Here is a 24,131-nt window from a genome sequence, read left to right as displayed (position 1 = left end):
GCACGAACATTGATAGATACGAGTCAACATCTATTGAAAAATTGAGGTGAAAGTATCTCGTAGATAGAGTACTCTTGAGTGATTGAAAGTCTAATGTACCTGATGAGTTGTACATGACCAGACTTGGCCTACGCAGTAAGTAAACTGAGTAGATACACGAGTAATCTCGGTGTTGCGCACTGGAAAGGGATAACAAGAATACTGAGGTAGTTGAGGTATACTCGTGAATATGAACTGTACTATATGAAATATCCTACTGTGATCGAAGGATACAGCGATGCGAGTTAGATATATGATATAAAAGATGCTAAGTCTACGAGTGGATATGTATTCACTCTAGCAGGTGCAACCATTTCCAGGAAATCTTCTAAACAAACCGTAATAACTAGATCCACGATGGAATATGAGTTTGTAGATCTTGAAAAATGTGGTGAAGAAACTGAATGGCTACGACAATTCTTATAAGATATTCCTGGATAGTTAAAACCTATGCCTACGATTTGCATACATTGCGATAGTCAATCATCAATCGGTCGAGCACAGAGTCATCTATATAATGGTAAGTCTAGGCATATACGTCATAGACATAATATCATTAGACAACTACTCTCAACGGAAGTTATCACGGTTGACTATGTGAAGTCAAAGGATAACCTAGCAGATCCGCTAACCAAAGGGTTAAATCGAGAGTTAGTTGCAAGCTCATCACGAGAAATGGGCTTGATGCCGTTGTTAGCGTTCAGTGCAGAGGACACCAAACCTATGCTGACTGGAGATCCCAAGAACTAGGTTCAAAGGGACAACTAATCTGTACTGACTAGACACACTATGGGGGGATAGCCCAATGAAACAGTGACTAGGTCAGGGTAAGCCGATGGACTTTTAATGATCAAGAAGAGTAGATGACAACTCTTGAGGGTTCACCTATGTGAGAAAGAAGCGGGGCCGCTTCGAAGAGAATTGGAGGCACAATTCTTAGAGCTTCTCACAGAACCAGGCGTATTTATGGCCAAGAACGAACACACTCATGAGGATTGAATTGTATTAGGGAGAGTCTTGGATGAGATTTATCACTGCTTACACAGACGACAGTATAGTTCAAGGACATCGTGTCTACTATCAGCCAGTAAGCAACTAAATTTTCACAAGGGAAGGTTCAAAAGGTAAAACCTACCTATCCTATACTTGACTCAACTACTGAATGTTATCACATACCCTATCTCCATTCATGTGGGGGATTGCTGAATATGTGTGAATGGAGAAGAGGTGGAAGAGGATAGAAGCTCCATTGTGAATGGGATTTTAGTCCCACATTGGGAGTTTCTTGGCATATTGGTTGGTTAATATTGATTTACATGCATTGAGGATGTGAACAAATGCATGCAGAGAGGTTCTCTCTCACGTATGGATACGCGCCGGGGGGGGGGGGTTGTAAATCCAGGATCCAGATTACACTGAACCATGTTGACTCATGTGCGGGCATGACCTACGCGTCGAATGCCGAATCGAACTAGTGTAATGGATGCATTAAATTTGAGATTAATGCAAAAGAAAAATGGTCGAGTGATAATGAGTGAAACGGTGGGTGTTTCACTGCTCGACGAATAATGATCATTAAGATCATTAACGCTACCATTGGTCTGAGCTCCTATATAAGGAGGATGCGATCACAGGCAGAGGACACACAGCAACACAGGCAGAAGCTCTCCACCTTCGTTCCTCTCTCCTCTATTGTGCAACTTCTGCTCGGCAGAGTGCCCGTGATAGTAATCGGGTGCCACTCAGTTCGCCTGACCACCAGCGCTTGGTGGGAATCATGGTCAACTATTGTATCTTGGGAAACGACTACCCTAGTAAGCCTTAAAGCATAGCCGAAGGTGGGCAAATATGTTTCAAGGAAACTGTGTCAATAGCAGGCCTCGGTCCGTTGCTTAAAGCTCAACCGACCACTTGCCTAGTTAGCCTCTCCACTCGGTATCTTTGCCCGACCTGTCTGTTGGCCCGACCGACACTATCTCGACCTACCTGTGTGTTCGCCCGACCGACACCATCTCGACCTACCTATCTGTTCGTCCGACCGGCACCATCTCGACCTGCTTGTTTGTTCCCCCGACCGACCCAACTCGATTTGCGTACTCACCCAGGCCAACCTCTTGCCTGGTCGACTCTTTGTCTAGTCAAACTTTCTTGGCCTTACTGCCCAGTCGGTCTCTCTCTCTATCTGCCCGATTAGTCGTTCTACTTGCCCGATCATACTGTTCGGTCGGCCTATCTGATCAGACGACTGCTCTACCCGAGCAGACTCTGTGATTTGCTGCTTAGCCGATCTTCCCGCTCAGTGACTCAGTCTGCTCTACCGCTCTTTGGCTCGTAGCAGAAACCAACCCCTGCTGGCAGCCTGAGATTTACCTGACTTTCTAGAGTTGCTTCTTTACTTAATGACGTTAGAACTTGGGTAGACTCTCCAGTGCGACTTTCACGGGGTTGTACCGGACTCCAGTTAGAAGCTCTACACGAGTACAAGTATGGAGTTAGGTAGATGAACAAAGCATAGAGACATTAACTAGCATCATAACAAAATTGAAATCCTATAATCCATCATCCTTCCTTCACTATGCTCATTCTCTCCCTCTCTACTCTCTCTTTACTCTCATTCTCACTCTCTCTCCTCTCTTCTCTTTCTTTTCCTAGCATTTGTGAACCACCTTTCAATTGTCTAGATAATTCACCGTGTGAAGTTAACTAGTGTTTAATCAACAGTCTCTGTGGGTTCAATAATTTTTTATATTACTAACAACGTAGTCGTGCACTTATAGTTCGTAACACAATCCAAGGAAGAGGAGGTCTTGGAAGCTCAACCTTCAACCTCAACTACCAAGAAGAGCGAGAAGAGCCACATCAATGCCTTGAGTGTGGTAAGATGGGGCACTACAAGAATAGGTGTCCTTCATTCAAGAAGGTAAAGGAGGTAAACCTTAAACTCACTAAGTTAATTTAAAAACTAATGTGAGTTGTAGGAAGAAGAAGGATAAGAAGCATATTAGATGCTTCACGTGTGATGAGTATGGTCACTACCACACAAAGTGCCCAAGAAAAGAAGAGCTCAAGAAATTGATGCACTTAAAGAAATGGGAGAATAAGTGGAGTTCAAGTCAAGAGGGAGCTTCTAAGATAAAAGGGAAAATAATCCCTAACTTGAAGCTTAATCCAAGCTCTAATTCTTATATGCTTGTTAGAAATAATGTAGATTATTTACCCAAGCATAATCATGGATTTAGGTACAATGATTGGAGTAAGGTTAACATGAAAGATAATCCTAGGAAATCATGTACTAAGGTTAGACCGAAAAAGACCCAAACCACTTTGCCTAAGGGAAGGAAAGTGGATGAAAACCTCAGCATTAATCTCAAGAAAGGGAGACATATGTTTAGGAACGTAGGTAGGTCTAGGGATGTTCAAGGTGGACATGTTGATTCTAGGGTTAGAAACCTAGAATTGGAAAATGAAGTCTTGAAGTCGAGGCTTGAGAAAATGGAGAAAGTCCTAGGTAGATTTATTATTGGATCTCAAGGACTTGATAATGTTATGAGTTGTCTAAGACCCCAAAGTGATAGATTGGGTTTGGGATACTAATCTAGTCGCTCTAAGGCCAAGAAGAAATATACAAGGGTGACATATGACAATATAGCTACGACAAGGAGAAATTCAAGGGGTCATATGATTCTGCAACACAAAGTTAGTTCGATATAACAATAATATTCCTACAAAACAAAGTTAGCATAGTTATAATACATGAGTAGTAATATGCATGAGTAATAATAATAGATAGTTCAACTGTCTTGATCTCAACTTGGAAACCTTCCCGGTTTCTTCAGTTGGATCAGTGACCTTAGGTTGTTCCTTTCAGGAACACGACCTCACTGTCGCTCCTCCAGTTGCTTACCTCAACTTACCTATAAAACATTGGTCCTCCAGACTTGTTTGAATTTTCTCTACTTAGTGTCTGATCATCTGATCCACTAAGGCCTTTCCTGCAATACTACATTAGCTAGTTGCAATAATAGAAATACAAAACGCTATAGTAAAACTCAACTTAGAATCACCAAGATCTGTCGATCAACCTTGCTTGGAGTTCACTCCTCTAAGACTTCTCGTTACCTAAGATTATCTCCTCTTAGGATTTTCTCCATCTAGCTTCACTCACCAGAACCTAAGGTTACCACGCCTAAGATTTTCTCCACCTGGCTTCACTCACCAAGGTTCAATATTCGACTACTCAGGGATTAAGTCCTTCAGACCTATCCACCCTGACTTCCACGATCTACCGAGATTTCCCTTCCCTAGCCTACAACTAGGACTTAGTATTCGGCTACCCAGGGATCAGGTCCTCCAGACCTATCAAATCCACCTGGCTTCCATGATCTACTAAGATTTCCCTTGCCTAGCCTACAACTAGGACTTCCCTTGCCTAACCGTAGTTAGGAATAGTCACTCGGTTGACTTCCTACCTTGTCTAGCCACAACTAGGACTTCCCATGATCAAACTCCATTAAACTTACTTAAATATATTTGTCAGACATTAAAACCTTGGAGGTCGATTGCACTAACAGTTAGAACATTGCATGGAAGTTTTCATGATGATTTTTCTGTACATGGTTCATCATTTGATGCATGTCTGGAAAATTTATCTAAGGTTTTGGATAGATGCATTGAGACTGATTTAGTACTTAAGTTTGAAAAATGTCATTTTATACTTGAGCATGGTATTGTGTTAGGACATATAGTCTCTAGGAAAATTGTGGTAGATCCTGCTAAAATTAGTGTTATATCTTCATTATCTTACCCCGCATGCATGCGGGATGTTCGAGCTTTCCTTGGCCATGCAAGATTCTACAGAAGATTTATTAGAGACTTCAGTCGGATTGCTCTTCCATTGTCTCAGTTGCTTCAGAAAGATGTGAATTTTCAGTTTGATCAGAGGTGCAAGGAATCTTTTCAGAGACTTAAGGAGGCTTTGGTTTCTGCACCTATCATCACGCCACCTGATTGGACTTTACCATTTGAGCTAATGTGTGATGCTTCAAATTTTGCTATAGGAGAAGTACTTGCGCAGAGAGTAAATGGAGCACTATATGTGATATGCTATGCTTCAAAGACCTTGGATTCAGCTCAAGCAAATTACACCACAACAAAAAAAGAGCTTCTTGTTATTGTTTTTGCTTTAGATAAATTCAAATCATATTTACTTTATTCTCATGTGGTTGTATTTTTTGATCATGTAGCTTTGAAGTTTCTCCTCAAGAAGCCAGATGCCAAGCCTAGATTGATTGATGGATGCTTCTTCTCCAGAAGTTTGATTTAGAGATATGTGATAGAAGTGGGAAGGAGAATTTGGTTGTGGATCACTTGAGTAGGATCGAGGGAGATTTGAATCACACGACTATTGATGATGATTTCGGGGATGAGCAGCTTTTTCAGATGCATGGTGAGTCTCCATGGTATGCGAATCTAGTAAACTTTTTAGTAGCCCATGTTTTTCCTACACAATTTTCAAAATCTCAAAAGAATAAATTTAAAAGTGATGCAAAATATTATGTGTGGGATGATCCTTAACTGTGGAAATTTTGTAGTGATCAGATTATTAGGAGATGCATACCTGATTTTGAGTTTTAGTCTGTACTTTCATTTTGTCATTCATCTAAGTGTGGGGGATATTTTGGACCACAGAGAACTGCTAGGAAAGTTTTAGAGTGTGGATTGTATTGGCCTATCCTTTTTCGTGATGCTTATGTTTTCTGTAAATCATGTGATAGGTGTCAACGAACTGGAAACATAAGCCCTAGAAATGAAATGTCTCAACAGTACATGTTATTCTGTGAGATTTTTGATGTATGGGGTATTGATTTTATGTGTCCATTTCCTGTCTCTTTTGGATTTTCATATATATTATTGGCAGTTGATTATGTTTTCAAATGGGTGGAGGGCATCCCCACCAGGACTGACAATTCTTCAGTTATTGTTAGCTAGTTGTTGTTAGCTTTGTCAAGTCACATATTTCTTGCAGGTTTAGAGTACCTAGGGCTATTGTTAGTGACCAAGGGGCACATTTTTGCAACAAATACATGAAAGTTATGCTAAACAAATATGGAGTTTCACATAGAGTATCTACTCCTTATCATCCCCAAACAAATGGACTAGCTGAGGTGTCAAATAGAGAAGTGAAGTCAATTCTTGAGAAGACTGTGAGGCCTGACAGGAAAGATTGGAGTAAAAGATTAGATGATACACTTTGGGCTTACAGAACTGCTTTCAAGACCCCTATAGGGATGTCTCCATATAGAATTATGTATGGAAAATCTTGTCATCTTCCAGTGGAGATTGAACATAGAGTTTATTGGGCAGTTAAAGCTTGTAATTTTGATGCTAGCTTAGCAGGAGAAGAGAGGAAATTGCAACTCCAAGAACTTGAGGAAATTAGACTTGAAGCATTTGAGAACTCACGGATCTACAACGAAAAGACCAAGAATTTTCATGATAAGCACATTGTAAGTAAGGAATTTAATATTGGTGATAAAATGCTCTTGTGTAGGTCACGACTTCAATTGATTAAAGGTACGTTGAGATCTCGTTGGGAAGAACCTTATGTTGTAACTAATGTGTTTTGTTATGGAGTTTTTAAGATTAGGGAAGAGTCCACCAATCGGATTTTCAAAGTGAATGGGCATAGACTCAAATTATTCCACGAGATTGGCAATGGAGAGGTGATGCAAAGGATGAATATTATCGATGCTATCTACCCAAATCAAGGGGAGTTTGTTCCAACCTACTTTTCCTTTTATTTACATGTCTAGTTGTTTCAATAAATGCTTTGTTTACATATAGTGATTTTGGTTTAAAGAATAAATTCTTTACTGTTGAAAGTTTCATTGTTGAATTTGGTTTTGATTTTTAGAATACAAATGGTACCCCCTTTGCATGTTTTCTATGATATGTTAGCAATGGAGGATGTTAGCTATTTTTTATTGTAATATTTTAGGCTTAATATCATGATTGGACTCTTAACTTTGTTGAAGTTGCTACTTAATGATGGACACTAGATTGATGAGTTGGGATGATATTTTTTTTATATATACCTAGTGAGTTTGAGCCTTCATATGTGTGGTGCACTTATATTATTGCAATTCTAGAACTTGCTTTGATTCTTTCAAGACCATAATTTAATGGATTAAATTACATTTATGAAGGTGAATCTCTTGTACCTTTTCCACACTATTCTTGCCATTATTCCTTGATACCATCATATCTTTGTTATCTTCTCGATTTTAAATTCTTGGATATGGAGACAATAGATGTTATATGATGGATTCTTTGATTGGGACCGACAAAGGTTTAAGTATGGGGGAGTAGTTTGTTACATTTTCTTATAGCCAGTATTTATTTTTGATGTTCAAAGTTAAGTTTGTTTGCAATGGAGGTTAATGTTAGAGGCTATTGAGTTTGAATTCTGCACAATTCTGGCATGGTTCAAGGTTTCGAAATGGTTGTGTAAGAGCTGATTTTGTAAGGTGATTCTTATTTAAGCTGAAAATCTGTTGTGAATAATGGCTCCTATTATTTCTGTGTTTAATTTAACCATTACCTGAGTATTGACCATGTCAAGAGCAAGCTCTAATAGTTTTGAATTGTAGAATTGAATATTTTTGGTGGTACACTCAAACACCAAGAGACTTATTTTGGGAAAAAGTTTTGAAATGATTAAATTTGTTTACAGCAGAATTGCAGAAATGAGAAGCTGAAAAGAGTTTAGTATATTGCAGGAATGAAGTTTAAAACTTCCAGAAATAGAGCATTGCTGGATGTGTACATTACTGTTGTGCAGTTATGGAATGGAAGTGAAGAACAGAAGTGATTTTGAAAACTGAGTATTACCTTGATAAGCTAATGCATGATGAATTTGTGCACTAAGAAATGCAGAAATGCAAACCTGCACATTGTTGTGAGCAGTAGTTGATACTGTTATAGTGTTCTGAAATTTTTGCAATGGCAGAATCAGGAAATGAATTTAGTATCAAATGTGTACCAACTTGGTATTGCTAACCTTTTAATTCATTAAGAAACATTTGAAGGTATTGTTCTGTTAGAAACAACTTTTATAACACTCTTATTTACCTGTTGAAGTACTAAGAGGTACAAGAATTTGTTTATGAAATTGTGATAGCAAGGCTGGGTCTTAATGCAATAATGATTATGTAGTTTATGAGATTCGAAGAAGCAGATTTGGAGCTACTGTAACATAGAATGCAAATGCTAAATTTGTGATGTTAGTGGAAGCAATTAAGAAATGAAATCAATTTAGTATTATTAGCTCTTGGAATCAATGGGAAGCTGAATGAAGCTTTTATGACTTCAGTAACAATGAAGCAAGCTGGGTGCTGTTCAGCTGAAAACTGTAGAATTCTAGAATTGTGTGGTTACAAATCTGAGAAGGGATAAAGACAACCTTGTGAAGTTTTTATTCAAAAGTTTAATAGTAATGGAAGTTTGATAAGATTGAAACTGAACAGATGCAGAAGTTTTTAATTAATCAGAACACAGTGAACAGAATCTAGTTGGAAAGTATCAAAGGTGTACCAACTTAGCACTAATAACGTTTAAATTTAGTGAAGATCCATTTTAAGATGCTGTATTGCTAAAAACGAATGTGTAAAAATGTTCTTCATTTTCTTAAGAGTTAAGTGGTACAAGAATTCTGACTTTGAAGAGTGCTGAAGTGAAGCAGTGGATAAAAACAGAATGTAGCAAGGAAAATGAACAAAAACAAAATTCAGTTCAAGGAGTATCAAAGTTTGTACCAACTTGGCATCATTAGCACTTGAATTAAGTAAAGAACTATTGAAGATCTTGCATTGCTAAAAACAAATATGAGTGCATGCCTATGAATTTCTCGAAATACTGAGTACTAAGATAAATCTGTATCTAAAGCTGTAGACTAGGAACTGAGAAGTGCAGTTTTAACTGAATTGAGGGTGAAATTCTGAAGTAAGCTTAATTTCAAAATTGAAATAGTTTGTACTCAAGCTTGAAATTGGGAAATAGATGAGACAGATCATTATCTACAGAATTGCAGTGTATAGAAATAATAAGTACAGAATGATATTGGAATGCTAAGTTACAAATTTTTAGAATGGAATTGAGGTATAAAGGTGAGAGTTTTGGAAGAAGAAGTAAAAGAATAAAGGAGAAATTGGCTCATGAGTTAATGAATAAAGAAAACAATTGAAAAAGAGAATTTAGGCCAATTTTCTAATCTAGAAACAGTTAAGACAGAACAAGCAGCTTTGTTCACTTCTGTGTAGTACAAATTTTGTATCAAATTCTGTTAAGGATGAGGATTGAAGTGAAAAAAAGGAAGTAAACTTTAATTGAGAGTGAAGGAAATATTTCCTTAGGCTCATATTCTTGGAAATTAAGCTTAGAATGTTAGAAAATGAAAGAAAGAATTCAACCTGCATTATGATGAGTTTCTGAAATAAGTGACTGAAACATTCTATGAACTGAAATGTGAAATTGATGGAGATGTATTTTGAGACGAGAAAAGAAGTAGAAAAATAGGGGAGAGTGGTCGGAATTCATTATATAGCATGCTCTTGTACCCATATCTTCCACTAGCATTTGAACAAATTCTTTCTTCTATTTACTTCTAAATGTGACTCAGAATTATTGTTTATCACATTTACCTTCATAATGTAATTTGTATTCATGATCATGGTGGAGAGTAGAAGATAAGCAAGCATATGGTAATGAAAAAAAGCATGAGTAGCTTGAGTGCCCTCTACTATTGATCAATTTTGAATTAGAATGAGAGCCACAAAGTTTTTGTCTTATGAGGTGAGAGTGCTATCATCTTCAATTCATTCATGGAAGTTAGAAATTAGTATGTAGTTAATCGAGAGTTGAAGTTGTTGTCCATGAATGCTTGAGTTCTTTGAATTTTATAATCTTAGATGATTTTCCTTCTCTATTTTCTAATCATGTTTAGGAATGTGTTTAGAGGGTACCATTAAAGTAGGACTTTAGTTTTCTTAATTTGCATGAGACATGCAAGAATAAGTGTGGGGGATTTTGATAATATACAAATTGATTCTTTATTTTGATTTGAATTGTTTGGCTTTGGGACTCATTTTTGTTTGAGTAATTGATTTGGAAGCTAGATTTTGTTAGTCAAGATGTATCTTGAGCTAATCCAATTCGTTACTCTTAATTCATGGATTGTGCTTAATATATCTTATCTGTTGATGTAGATGAAGATGTTGGACACATTGGTCACGTTGGGGGATACTCAAGTTGGCTAGTTTGGATCTAGGCTTAACCCTTGCTGATGCACTGTTGAACTTGGTGGATTAAGTGAATGCTGCTGAACCCAATGGTTGTTGAACCCGAGTAAACCAAGTTATTGAACCGGTTCAAGTGAAGTTCAAATTCCCAATCTCGGCATAGAACAGAGGAGTTTTCCTGACTTAACGGGTTCTATCAGGCAACAGGAGTTTCGAAGGAGTTATTTCCGGAGTTCCTGCTTCCAATCCATTTCCTGAATCATTCACGACTTCGTAATCGATCTGATCAATCGATTGGCGATCATGATTCATTCCACTTCCCTTGTTCTCCAAGCGATGAGCACTTAATGAGATCACAAGCTTAAAGGGAGGTTTCTGCGAGCTTCACGTTTCTTTATTGCCAATTGAGAACCTGAATCATTCCGGCGATTGCTCAAGGGAGTTTTCGAGAGCTTCTCTACAATTGGCAGAGAGATAGATCTTAAGCTTTGATTTGAGTTTGTGGATGTCTCTTTATCTAGATTTTAGATTCAATCGTTAGATCTATGCTTTAATTTGTTTTCCTTTTCATGCAAACATTCCCCAATTTTAGTTCTGCAATTTAGAGTAGATGTAATTTCAAATTCTGCTTTGGTTTTCCTTTCCAGGTTGGAGATTCAAATGATACACGATTAACTTCTGTAATTAGATCTTTGATTTGAGTGCTAGAAGTTTCTTTACTAGAATTTGGGATTGTTTAGTTAGCTTTAATTTCTTCTCCTTGCAATTTAGTGTCAATTGAATTTTGCAATTTAGAGAAGTTAATTTAAGGATTCTGTAAAAGTTATCACCTAGATTTCTGCACTTGAATTACCCTGCATTTTAATTTTGAACTTGGGTATACTTCTTGTTAAGGCTGGTTAAGTTGACGTAATTCAGATTTTAGATTAGTGCAGCAAAGTTTAATATGCAATTTAGGTTTAAACTCTAATGGCCAAGTCTTTAATTCAGCAATCAGCTAGAGTCGGTTTAAATTGGTTAAATAACTTTAATTGAATTCTGCATTTCCTTCAATTGATTTCATTTGATTTCATTTGATTCAGTTAGTTTTGAGTAGTTTAGATTTAGTTTGTCAAGTTCCATTTAACCGAGTTTATGTTAAGTCATTAGTTCCATCCTGTACTAGTTTAGATTTTTGTTAGATGTGTTACTGGAATAGATTTAATGATGTTTAGTACTTGTTTAAGTTTAATTTTTAAAGTAGAATAGGTTTTATAATCTTACACTAGTTGGTGTCTTTTGCCATTTTGTTCCTAGACTAAGATTTTAGTTAAAAGCAAATCTCTAATTTTTAATCAGAAAATCCAAAAAGAGTTTTAGAATCTATTTCAAATACACATTTACTAGTTATCCTTGAAAAAATAAGACTTGGGAGGTTTGATTTGGGTTTTCAATATTAATTAATTTGACGTACCACATGACAAGTAAAATAGTCAACATCATTAAACAAGGACAAGGTGTCCAAGGTTAAGAAGAAGAAGGCACCTATGATGTACAATGTGGGTGTAGCCATAGTGAATGAGTCATCTAGGGAGGTGACTAAGATTAAGAACCCTAAGGTTAAGAGCTCAAAGAGCCTTTGGCACCCATGGTAGATGAGTTATCAAATGTGCTAAAGTGATTTGGAGATAGACTTGAGTCTCAAATCCAAGGGATTGACACAATTGGAATGTGTTTCATGCATGAAAATATGAATTAGGTTCATTTTGCATGAAAATTGACTTTTGATGTATAGATGCCATATAAAGTAATACTAAGGATGCATTATAGTTTAGTATGGGTAGATATATCAAGAGGAAGCTAAAACTAGGATTTTAAGTCAAGATTCAATTAAACCATTTAGCTAGTTTTGAATTTTGTGTTAATCCTAGGATCTATGATAAATATTTTTTTTTTCAAGTAGACATTGGTAAAATAGACCTTTCCACAAAATTTGAGATTTTTTTTAGGTTTGTAAAATTTTTGACGTATTTCTGAAGTTGGGTCAAAAATACTATTTTTGGCTAAAATAATGTACCAGTCGACTGATATAATTACCAGTCGACTAGTAACACTGTTCATGAGTACAGAATGTTTCTGTGAGCTCGTTTTGAAGAGTGCAGTCGATTGAGATCAATGACAATCGACTGATACTGTTTGAAAATATTTTTCAGCATTAGAAAATGACCAAAAGAGTGGTGAACATGTATATAATCTTATGAAGGATTAATACATGATGTTTATGGTCATTAGAGGTTAAAGAGTTCAATAATTAGGATATTGTTGAATCTCTTTTTGATGTATGGCAAAGGGGGAGAAGTATTGGATTTAAGTAGGAAACTTACATACCTTTGCAAGAAATCCTAGCTCAAGGGGGAGCTTAGATGAAGGGGGAGCAATTGCCCACTTATTGGGAAAGGGGGAGAAGTTTAACTTTGTAGGGAATCCTAGCTCAAGGGGGAGCTTAGGTGAAGACGGAGCCTAGGATTAGGTTCCATGACTTATGCTTGAGTAGATATGCATGTTTATTTGCATTGTTATTGCATTTATATTTCCTAAACTTAATCGGGTTGCCAAACATCAAAAAGGAGAAAATTGTTGGAGCAATCTAGGTGTCTTTAAGTTAGGTTTATTATTGTATTTAATATGCATTGTGAGTGTATAGGATATATATACAACAAGGAAAGTTCAAGTGAGATCTTGGCAAAGGAGAAAAGTCTAAGAGGAGTCGACTAGTACTAAGAAAAGGAAACATAGTTCAGTCGACTAGGGCAGGGGACAGAATATTTCTGTATTCGGTGGTTACGAAAATAATAAATTGATACTGTAGCAATTAATATAGTAGTTACTATAGCAGTCAACTGGTACTTCCATCAATCAATTGGTATCGAACCATTGTCATGTAATGGTCGAATTCCAAAGAGGACCAGTCGACTAGTAATTTTACCAACCGACTGGTGGTGGGAAACACAGTTAGGTATTTCCTCTCAAGTTCTATTTAAGAGAGTTCGGGGTGCTTTGTAGGATCGAAAAGAATTTAGATATCTCCACAATGACATGATATTGTCCACTTTGGGCCTAAGCCCTCATGGTTTTGCTCTTGGGCTCTACCCAAAAGGCCTCATGCCAATGGAGATATCTCATGATCTTTCCCATGTGTTTCCAATATGGGACTATGTTTGCAACCTTGCAACCCCAACAATCCCCCCCTCAAACAAAGGACCATAGGCTTCCCACGTCCGATCCTCGACCCACCAGGTCTTCCTGCCCCTCGGTCCACCCGACCTACTAGGACTTCCTTGCCTAGTCGCAACTAGGACTTCCTGCCTGGTGTCTGGTCCTCTTGATCCGAACATAGGAGCCCCCACTTTCTTTGTTCGAGGTCAATATTGTACCCACATGGCTCAATCAGACCATAGCTCTTGTGCACAGTCGGCGGTTAAACCTTCTGGCAGTCCGGGCTCTGATACCAATTGTAGGATCGAAAAGAATTTAGATATCTCCACAATAGCATGATATTGTCCACTTTGGGCCTAAGCCCTCATGGTTTTGCTCTTGGGCTCTACCCAAAAGGCCTCATGCCAATGGAGATATCTTTTCTCTTATAAACCCATGATCTTTCCCATGTGTTTCCAATATGGGACTATGTTTGCAACCTTGCAACCCCAACATGCTTTTCTAAGGTTAACGAAATAGACTTGGTTAAAGTCTATTAGAAGTCTCCTAAGTGCTCCAAGCTCTTCTTGTGATCAAAGGGTTTTGGATCAACGTTGTGGTAAGGTTTCTCCACCAAGAAGAGGTTTGAATTAGTCGAGATTTTTCGAGAAATCATCCACCGACGAATCGGAATCATCCACCTTACGGACAGCCGTGGAGTAGTAGTAAGTAATCTCCGAACCACATTATATGAACGTGTGAGGTTTGGTGTCTTTCTTATTCATTGTAGTGTTTAAGGTTAGCTTTCTATTCTTGTTAGTTTGTTTTTATATTCCGCTGTGCACTAACAAGTGCAGGAAGCGAATGAAGTGGGTGGTTGACTATTCACCCTTCTCTAGCTGGGCATCAAGGTCCCAACAGTTTGACCCTAAGCATAAACTGAGCATTGCCATAGACTGGCTCCCCCGAAGAGTTTACCACCAATTCCTGAAAGTCTTCATGCAAAGTCCGCATATTATAGAATTTGAAAGGCTGTCGAATACCATGGCATGTGTTAAGCACAGAAATTATACCACAACCATGATCTGATAAACATCTAGGGGTGAAATCAGTAAAGCTATCATAATCTGCCAAGAGACAATGGGAATTAACCAAAGCACAATCAAGCTTAGAAGAAGCCATACCATTCGATCATGTCAAACTGCAGCCGATCAAATGAAGATCCGACAATCCACAGGCTTGAACAAGAAGCTCCAAATCACATAGTTCATAGTTTGTAACCGGTCATCCTCCTTTGTAATGAACCATCAATAGAGAATTGAAATACCCCATAAGAAGCCATGACTCTGATATACCCTCCCCAAATCACGTAGTTCTGTTGGGATTTTTCGGGCCGTGAAAACCGCTTTTTTGCGTCGCGGAAACCCCGAAACCCCCGTCACCGGATCTGTGCGAAGAATAAAATTTTGAAAAACCTTCAAGTACGAGTTTACTAACTCTAGATCTACATTAGAGTTCTAGATGGTTAAGAGTTTTTACCCTTGATGCGCGCCCTTCGCGAATCCCACTCGTCCAAGGTGCCGGATCTCAAGATTGTCAAAGTAGACAATCCTCTACACGTATCCACACGAACAAAAGAGGGAGAAAACCAAACTAAAGTGTGCTAGCACCTTAGTAGGGTTCGGCCAAGGTAGGATGAGAGGGAGAGAAGAAAGAGCTTAAGGAGGAAGAAGATAGAATGAATGCCTTGAATGAAAAAATTGATTCTCATTCATTTTGAGTGGCCGACCATAATTGTAACTCCCTTACAATTAATGTGGCTGACCACATTAAATGGAAAGGGGTTTGTAACCTCCATGATGTGGCACACACATGTGCTTACTTTGATGATGTGGCACATCATCATTAGTCCTCTTATTGCCAACTCACAAATGAGGTGGCAAATGGTCAAGTCAAACTTGACCTTTCATCTTCCTTCTCAAGTCAAGTCAAACTTGACCAAATCTCTCTCATGGTTGATCTAATCTAACCATTTGATTCAAACCAACTTAATATAATGAATCTAATTCATTTAATTAAATTGATTCAATGAGTCATAATCTAAATTAGACTCATTGAACACATGAATCAACTTGAGTCCAACTCAATTAGCTAGTCTAACTTGGATTACTCTTAATCTAATTTGGTTCAATACATGAACCTAATCCTCTTGGTTCATCATATGAACCTAATCTCCATCTAATTGTCCTTAGTGTGTGACCCTATAGGTTCTTGTACGTTGGCAATGTCCCTAAACCCATTTAGGAGCATAAGTAATGAGCGGTATCTAGCAACACATCATTACTACCCAAGTTACAAGAATGTTGAGATCCAACATCACCTTGTGACTACTAATTGTGACTCCTCGCAATATATGACAAGTGTCCTTCTATCCTAGACATCTAGATTGATCAATGTGAGGCATAGACTGTGTCATCCTCTGACCAATCTAAATCTTGAACTCCAAGTAGACTCACTAAATCAAATGAGCTCAATATCTCATATTGACTCATTTGGGCATGGCCATGTACTTCGTGGTCTCACTCTATCAAGAATATCGATGTCACTCCCGTCATATAGGAGGGATATATCCCATCTACATCACTCACATCCCTCTGCATAATTCGTTACATACCCAGTAATCACCTTTATAGTCCACCCAGTTACGGGTGACGTTTGATGAAGCCAAAGTACGTAACTCCTTATGTAGGGATCCATGGTGACTTTAGGTCCAAGAACTAGTAGTCATACTAATAACCACATGAGAAAGTATATGACACTCATATAACGATCCATGATACTTTCTCATGGCGGGTCATTCAGTATACATTCTCCAATGCATACCCATGTGTCAACTTGATATCTCTATATCCATAACTTGTGAGATCAAGTCATCGAGTTGACCTACATGCTAGTCTTGTTGCATTAACATTGTCCCTGAATGTTAATACTTGACTAGGAATGATTAAGAGTAGTGTTCTCTATATCATCTTACTATCGATTCAACCAATCGATTGATATAGGTAAGAACCTTCTACTCAAGGACGCTATTATACTTAGTTTATTTGGCACCAATAAGAGTAAGTATAATAACCAAAACAAATGTCTTTCTTTATATAAGAATATGATACAACGAGTCCATACAACAATCATCAAATAACTGGCTCTAGGGCTCTAACTAATAGTCATCCTCCTTTGTAATGAACCATCAATAGAGAATTGAAATACCCCATAAGAAGCCATGACTCTGATATACCCTCCCCAAGTGCAGTGAGGGCACTCCATAAAGGTCGGCAGATAATAATCGAATGAAATCCATAAATAAAAATAGTCAAGAAATCTCACTCCATGATACAACACTATATACGACAATGCATAAATTGCACTGTCGTAATAAGAACCTCCAAAGATATCTGCTATATATCCCAAAGAAGCACAATGTGATCACGATTAGAATAATTGAAATTATTTGTTAATCCATACCTACAAAACGTCATTGAACAATAGCATCTAGCTCACTATTGGTGAGTTTTGTCTCTAAAAGCATCATCACTTGAATACTTTAGGGGCTTGTGAAAGCTCCTTATGTTCCAAGAAACAATCTTTATAAGTGGTGTGTCCGTGTTGCTTGTGCCCGCACTCTCGCACTTGCCTGCATTGCAGGTTTCCATTCCGCTGCATCACTTTCTTTAGAGGCTAGCACATTTGCTTCTTCATTACCCGTTCCCATAGGTTGTATAAAGGAAATCGTGATAGAAGAGCCCAAAGTCCTGCTCCCTTCATCTGTGCTATCCTACTGAGTTCGTTGTCGAAGAGGAGCTTTGTGTCATTGTTGGCTTTGCCGGAGGTACTGCCTGTCCAACTTGTGCCATGTGCTTAGGCAAAGCCTACAACACAATTGCTTGTTGCACGACTGCCCCATTCACCAAGCCATGTGGCTTGGTGTTGGCATGCCATTTTGTCGTACCAACACTTTGCACAACTAGCTCTTGCATCATGCCTACTGCACTCGCCAAGTCCTGCTGTTGGGCCACTGCCTCCACACAAGGGCTCTAATTCCACGTCCCAACCCCATTTGATTGAATATGTATACCGTGCATGGGCACTAAGACCATCTCCAACCACAAAACCTATTTTGGTGCACTTTCAACACCAATTTGGTGTCATTTGAGCACCAAAATTTTTTCCAACTCTAACCAATGCACACCATTTCCTACACTAAAAGGAATATTCTTTAGAATATTCTATTTTTCCATCTTATAATTTATTATCAACATACATATTAATTTGTTAAATATTTTTATTACGATAATAATTACTATTAAAATTAAAAATTTTATTGTACATGATAACTAATTTATATGATATTATGTTTTTAGTTACAAGAAAATTAAAATTAGTATTTTGTAATTTTGTTAGAAATAATTTAATAAACATACTAATATTTAATATTTAAAGATAATACACAATCATAAATAATTTAGATAATTTTTTTAAAATATTTTCACAAAACAAATAACACTTCATTAATAATACAAATAACACTTCATTAATAATACATCATTAAATATTAATTATTTAAGTTAATAACTAATATAAATTTATAATATATAAAATTTACAAAATAAATTCAATTAAATTAAATAATATTAATTTATAATATTTAAGAATATTTTAAATATAAATTTAAGATTATAATATATTATATTAAAAAATCCGTACTTGCATTAAAATGTGCAAGTGAACAGTGCATCACCATCTTGGTGCTGCACTGTAGATGGTGCTGCACTGTTCACTTGCACCATTTTAGTGCAAGTTTTGAGGTCTGCATTGGAAAAGATATGATGTCCCTTTTATATCAAAATAGTGTAAAAGGACACCGATTGGAATTGCTCTAAAGCAAACAGTGATGGAATCACAATTAGTGCTAGGGCCATGTCACATCCATCTATTGTTGCCACAACACCTTCATGTTAGCCGGCCTACTCGGTGCTCTAGTTCTCTGCTGTGGCTTTCATCGAAATCATTGAAAATTGATTGGGAACGTCTTGTTCTCTCCCTTGTGCATGTAGCCTCAAGATCGTTCGCCTTTCTACACTTTCCTCTCTTGTGGCCAATTCGATTGCAATCCACACAAAAATCCAGCTTAACTTCATAGCTTACCTTTAACTCAACTTGCGCTCTGGTAGGTAAAGCAATTGGCACCTCAAAAACTCTCTCCGCTTGCACATCTATCTCCACAAGAAGCCAAGGATATGTGAGTTGCTCTTTCGTCTGTGTAAGTTTGTCCGTATAAAGAGCCTTGCGAATTTCCAAATCAATCAAACTTAGTACCCTTAGAGTCCAACAATCCGAAGGAAGACCATGGATTTTAACCTAAGCTGGGATATATCGACCATCTTCATCAAAGAGGAAACAACTCGGCATATGTTTAAAAAATAATGAAATACCAAAAGCAAAGTATAACCCTCCAAGCAGAATACGATCTCTGTCCTCTGCTTTGTCAAATTTATAAACAACCTATCCACTCTTGTCCATGAAGAAACTATTAGGAACACCTAATGATTCTCAATGAACTCCACACCACCATGTCTCAAGTGCCTCCTCATAAAACATTCTACCAATCAATGACCCATCACATGCTCTATCGATATCATCAGTCTTGATTTGAATCCGTTGACCTGACCTGATTTCGAATTGATGTAGGGGACTGCCATACTTATTTCCAGATTACCTTTGATTAGATTAGCCCAAGATATGATTTGCCACGTTCCGCTTGTGCGGCTTGTTCTCTCCCCTGACTGTCCGGATCCGCAGTCGCACCCTGTGCCACTGTCACATCCTCATTCTGTCCAGTAAGCCCTGCCCCTTCCGTCCTTGTTGTGCCAACTACATGTATCAACTCCTCAGCCCTCGTAGTGGGTATAGCCACCTCAGTTATCCGTGATACTTAGCTTCGACGTTGGCATCCACATTAGCAGAAGCGTCAGCATTTTTGCCAGCCAGCAATGCTCTCGCGCCAGAGGTAGAAGATACTGCAACGAAGAAGTGCTTGCTGTATCTTCTACCTCTCTCGCCTGTAAGTCCCGACGAAAAGAAGGCAGGGAGCAAGGAGCTGAAGGCTCCCATTTCTGAGGAAGTAAAAATGGAGTCTTTTCTCTGTATGGAATTCTTTCCGTTGCCCGATCCCTCTTCGTGACGCTTCCTTCAATGTCGGATGAAAGAGAGGCACATAAATAAAATAATAACTAAGCACCTTGTTTTGTTCTCTCCTGTTACTTTTTCAGGGATTAGATCGGACTCTGTGCTTCTGCGCAGTGGAGATTGGCGCCATTGAGATTTAAGACATGCTACAGAGCAGATGTTGATGTTCCAATGGCGTACGAGTTCTTAGTTCGGATGTCTGCGTTGAGATTTAACAAGAGAAATAAAATTTACATATATTTTTTTTACAATTTCCAATTCATTCTTTTTCTTCTGAAACTCATAGAAGAGTTCGATCTAACTCAACAAGGAGAAAAATCTTTTAGTATTTAACATCTTCGCTCTTGAAAGGGACCGCAGGGCGGAAGAGGCGGAGGAGGCGGCGTCGGCGGGCGGTGTCTGAAGCGGAACTGCAAGGCTGAGGATGGCCGAGGAATGGGCGGCGGCGGGGAGGCGAAAGGGACGCGGCGAAGAATGAGGGTGCGCATGCGCCAGGGAATGGGAGCTCGGAGCAGCAAGTGCTCCAGCGCGCTGGCCACCGCCGCGGTGTACTCCCCCAGTAGCTCCACCATCTCGGCCACGGGCATCATCTCCAACTCTCTTCCTCCTCCTCGGTCGATCGGATTCGCGAGCTCGGCGAAAACTAAAGAACCCTAAATCCACTTCCTCTTCTCCTCCGCAAGATCGACGGAGAAGAAGAATCTTGGGAATATGCAACGACTGGTTTGGAAATTTCGATGGACTCCTGCTTTATAGACAGATCGATCGATGCGATTTCGAAAAAAAGACCCCAAAAAATTCTTTTTTTTTTTATGGAAAGGAGGAATTAAAATTCCTCCGAGCTCGATTCTTGAAACATACAGTGTGCGGCCGCAGGTCAAATTTGGAGCCAATGTTTTTTTTATATAAATACAAATTAATTAATAATAAGTGATATAATGCATAATGACAGGATCTGACAGTGAAAAGTTAAGAAGACGTGACAGTAAAAAATTAAGAGACGTGACAATTAGAAATTAAGGGGACATGACAATCAAAAATCAAGAGGACGTGACAATCTAAGGTCGAGAGTACGCATCACTACATAGAAGGGCTCTAACTGTTAAAAGTCGTTGCTCGGTTAATACTCGGGTGGGAGACTCAGGTCAGGAATTTGGACTGGTTGCCCAGTCGGGTCGCCCAGGTCGGGAATTCAGAATGTTTGCTCGGTCAGGACGCTCAGGATGGGAATTTAGACTGGTTGCTCGGTTGGGATGCCCAGGTCGGGAATTCAGAATGTTTGCTCGGTCGGGACGCCTAGGTCCGGAATTTAGACTGGTTGCCCGGTCAGGATGCCCAGGTCGGGAATTCAGAATGATTGCTCGATCGAGATGTCCGAATTAGGAAGTCAGACTGGCAGCGTAAGGAACAATGAAGGAAGAGCAAGAACTATCTCTACCAGCCGGATTTTTCTCATAGCATACTTATATATATAAGAACTTGATACGCGTGGTTAGGATATGGCGGACTACTCAGATACATCCAGGTCAGGGGTTTTCTTGTTCATGCCCAATCAACAAAAACGACAACAGAGTCAGAGGATCGTAACCACCTGTCATAGAATATATACTGTGTGTCAGGGTATATTCTAAAGGTCTGTGACTCGCTGATAACAGAACCTTCCTTCGACCTATAAGAAGATGCCAAGTGTCCCTCACCGCCAGACAAGGGCTGACACCCGACATTCCCTGACATTTGCCAGAAGCTCAAAGTATGCATGGCCATATAAAAAGGGGTGTCCTCTCCCTTGCGCAGGGACACTCATTAACTTTTTCGCATCTGTCTTCTACTTTTTACGTTTTTACTATTCTTTTAGAGGAAAAGTACCTGACTTGAGTGTTGGAGGGCCTGCTCCGGGGACCTTTTCCCTTGTTCTTGGTCCCTAACGTGGAGGGTGCTCATCTGAGTGTGCGCAGGGAACTCTCGCTTCGTCATCCTCATCACTGTCCCTTGTCAGCGGCCCGTGTGAGCCTGCCCTCGAAGTACTGAGGATCTCCGTCACCTTCTGTTAACCCCAGCGACAACGTAATCGATCTTTATCTGACTCAGATTCCGAACGAGATCAATACAAAAAAAATTGAGTCCGTTTACATTCAATGATTTTATTTGGGATAATGAAATTATTAACGAGACTAAACAATCATTTGTATTATGTTTCGTTGGAGAAGGTAATTAATTAACTCTGCTTCCCAACTTGGATTGGAAGGAAGAAAATACATTAGAAAGAATAAATTTAATTTTATCAAATTTATCTTCTTTTGATATATATATATATATATATAAAATCTTAAATAAGGTGAAAGGAAGGCAACACAAGCAAATTTTTATAAATAGAAGATTTTTTTTGCCCCCCTGTTTTTCGTAGTAATCAAATTGGAAGGGGCTCCTTTTTATTTGTATCATAAAAAAGATTTTTTTTAAAAAAATAAAAATCATATTTTAATATAATTATAATAATTACAACACTGTTATACCAACTCCAGGACTATCTATTAGAAATTGTAACAGATAATATATAATTGTTACTAATACGGTGAATATGGAAAGTAGTCATGGGTAAAAGAAGGTCAATTAGGATACTGAGTTGGGTTAAAGTTATGGAAGGGCCAACATTTGAGTTGGTACACCCATGTCATGGCCAAGTGGTTTAGTTGATTGGGTCCCCAGTCTCTTAGGATCAATGAAACTCTGAGTTATACATGTGTCATTTAGAGTTGAGTCCTCTAGTCACTCGAGGTTAGCATAGGCACATGTCTTAGTCGATTGGTCTGGCCGATTGGATCTATAGCTCGATCAAATATGCTAGGCATATATCTCGACTGGACTCTTTAACCGAGTGAAGAGGCTGAGCAGAGGTCGAGTCCTCGAGAAAGTCATCATTCCTTAAGCCGACCCGACCCCGTCCGTGAACTAAGTCTGATCAGATAACAGGAGGGGCTCGGTCAGTCTGCCAACAAAGCATATTAAGGGTCCATCAACTCCAATAACCTAATATTCCCTTTTGATATTTTGTAGAACGATTATCAGAGCAACAAAGGAATATTCCTCGTGCAAAATGTACACTTGAAGCTTCTACCCTACAAGGCGTAAGAATTACAAGTCTATTTCAAGAAAGGTGTTAGAGTGTCATAATGGTCGGTCCTATTTTAGTAGTGCATTGAGATTCGTGCATAGAAAAAAAAGTAACACTATAAGGGAATTTCCATCTACAAGTGCAGGTACGTAAAGAATCACTATCACAATGCATCATTCATAAACATCGGAGTGCCTGTGCTGAGGACCCCTCCTTGGCTCGATTGCTGACATTTTATTTTTTCTACTCTCTTTTTTGACACGTAGGATTACTCGGAGCCCTCCACAGCTAGCTCAAAGTTTTCTCACAGTTAACATCAAAATCACCTGCACAATGCATCATCTTCCCCAATTTTAGACCGGATGAGTTACAATATATATTTTCAAATTATTTGTGGTTAAATTTCTTTAACATATTATAATTATTATTTATATATTAATTTTTTTTATCAATTTTAGTAAAATTATTAAAATTTAATAAAAATATTTTAATTTACTTAAAATTATTTAAATGTGGGTAAATTGTTTTAAACTTCCTACCTACAAACTCAACTTCTTCCTCATTCATTGTATCAAGAAAAAAATTATTCTCACTCCTTACATCAATTTTTTTTTTTAAAATTCAACTCCCTATTACACACCAATTTATCTAATTTCTCTATTTTTAAGATAAAAAAAAGTTCAAAATGAAATATAATTCCTCATAAATTAAGCACATTTAAACTATAATCTAATATATTTTCTATTAAATTAAACATGACTTTTTTTCGCTTGATCAATCAATTGATATACTCGATTATAGTTAAAAGATATTGAATTTAGGAGGAATTATACCATTATTTTTATAGAATAGAATCCGTTGTTATTGTTTATAGGTAAAAAAGTTTAAAATGAGATATAATTCCTCCTAAATTTAATATTATTTAACTAGAATCGAGTATATCAATCGATTGATTAGGCGGAAAAAAATCATACTCAATTTAATAGAAAATATATTAAATTCTAATTTAAATGTGCTGTATTTAAGAGAAATTATATTTCATTTTAAATTTTTTATACTTAAAAAAATAATCATAATTAGATAAATTAGTATGTATTAAGGAGTTGAAGTAAGAAAAATTTACATGTTAAGAGTGGAAATAATTTTTTTTTTTACACATGACTAAAGGTAAGGCAATTTATAATTTACCGTTCAAATATTATTTAAGTTATTTTAATTAATTTGAATGAGTATTTTAAATAAATTAATAAAGAGTATTTTAATGGAAG

The 24,131-nt window shown here is 37.9% G+C and overlaps 1 protein-coding gene and 1 long non-coding RNA gene across 2 annotated transcripts; both read left to right on the top strand.

The window, feature by feature from the left end:
• Window positions 1-4,852: 4,852 nt before the first annotated feature.
• On the top strand, window positions 4,853-7,909 carry LOC121979704. Its single transcript, XM_042531691.1, has 6 exons — window positions 4,853-5,260; window positions 5,350-5,498; window positions 5,814-5,889; window positions 5,957-6,018; window positions 6,065-6,545; window positions 7,880-7,909. Exons 1-6 carry the CDS (start codon window positions 4,853-4,855, stop codon window positions 7,907-7,909), a joined length of 1,206 nt encoding a protein of 401 aa, XP_042387625.1.
• Window positions 7,910-18,557: 10,648 nt separating this feature from the next.
• LOC121982956 lies at window positions 18,558-20,002 on the top strand. Its single transcript, XR_006112342.1, has 2 exons — window positions 18,558-19,708; window positions 19,835-20,002. It is a non-coding gene; the product is annotated as an uncharacterized LOC121982956 (long non-coding RNA).
• Window positions 20,003-24,131: the final 4,129 nt, after the last annotated feature.

This window comes from Zingiber officinale, chromosome 5A (assembly GCF_018446385.1).
Source record: "Zingiber officinale cultivar Zhangliang chromosome 5A, Zo_v1.1, whole genome shotgun sequence".
Taxonomy (NCBI): domain Eukaryota; kingdom Viridiplantae; phylum Streptophyta; class Magnoliopsida; order Zingiberales; family Zingiberaceae; genus Zingiber; species Zingiber officinale.
The sequence above is the reverse complement of the archived record's forward strand: the minus strand, read 5'-3'. Positions and strand labels throughout refer to the sequence as shown.

Coding starts and splice junctions, on each gene's coding strand:
- LOC121979704 (XM_042531691.1), top strand. CDS start 4,853: ATGCGGGATGTTCGAGCTTTCCTTGGCCATGCAAGATTCTACAGAAGA. Junction 5,499..5,813: donor ATGCATGGTGAGTCTCCATG/GTATGCGAATCT, acceptor ATCATGTGATAG/GTGTCAACGAACTGGAAACA. Junction 6,546..7,879: donor ATTTTCATGATAAGCACATT/GTAAGTAAGGAA, acceptor ACTGTTGTGCAG/TTATGGAATGGAAGTGAAGA.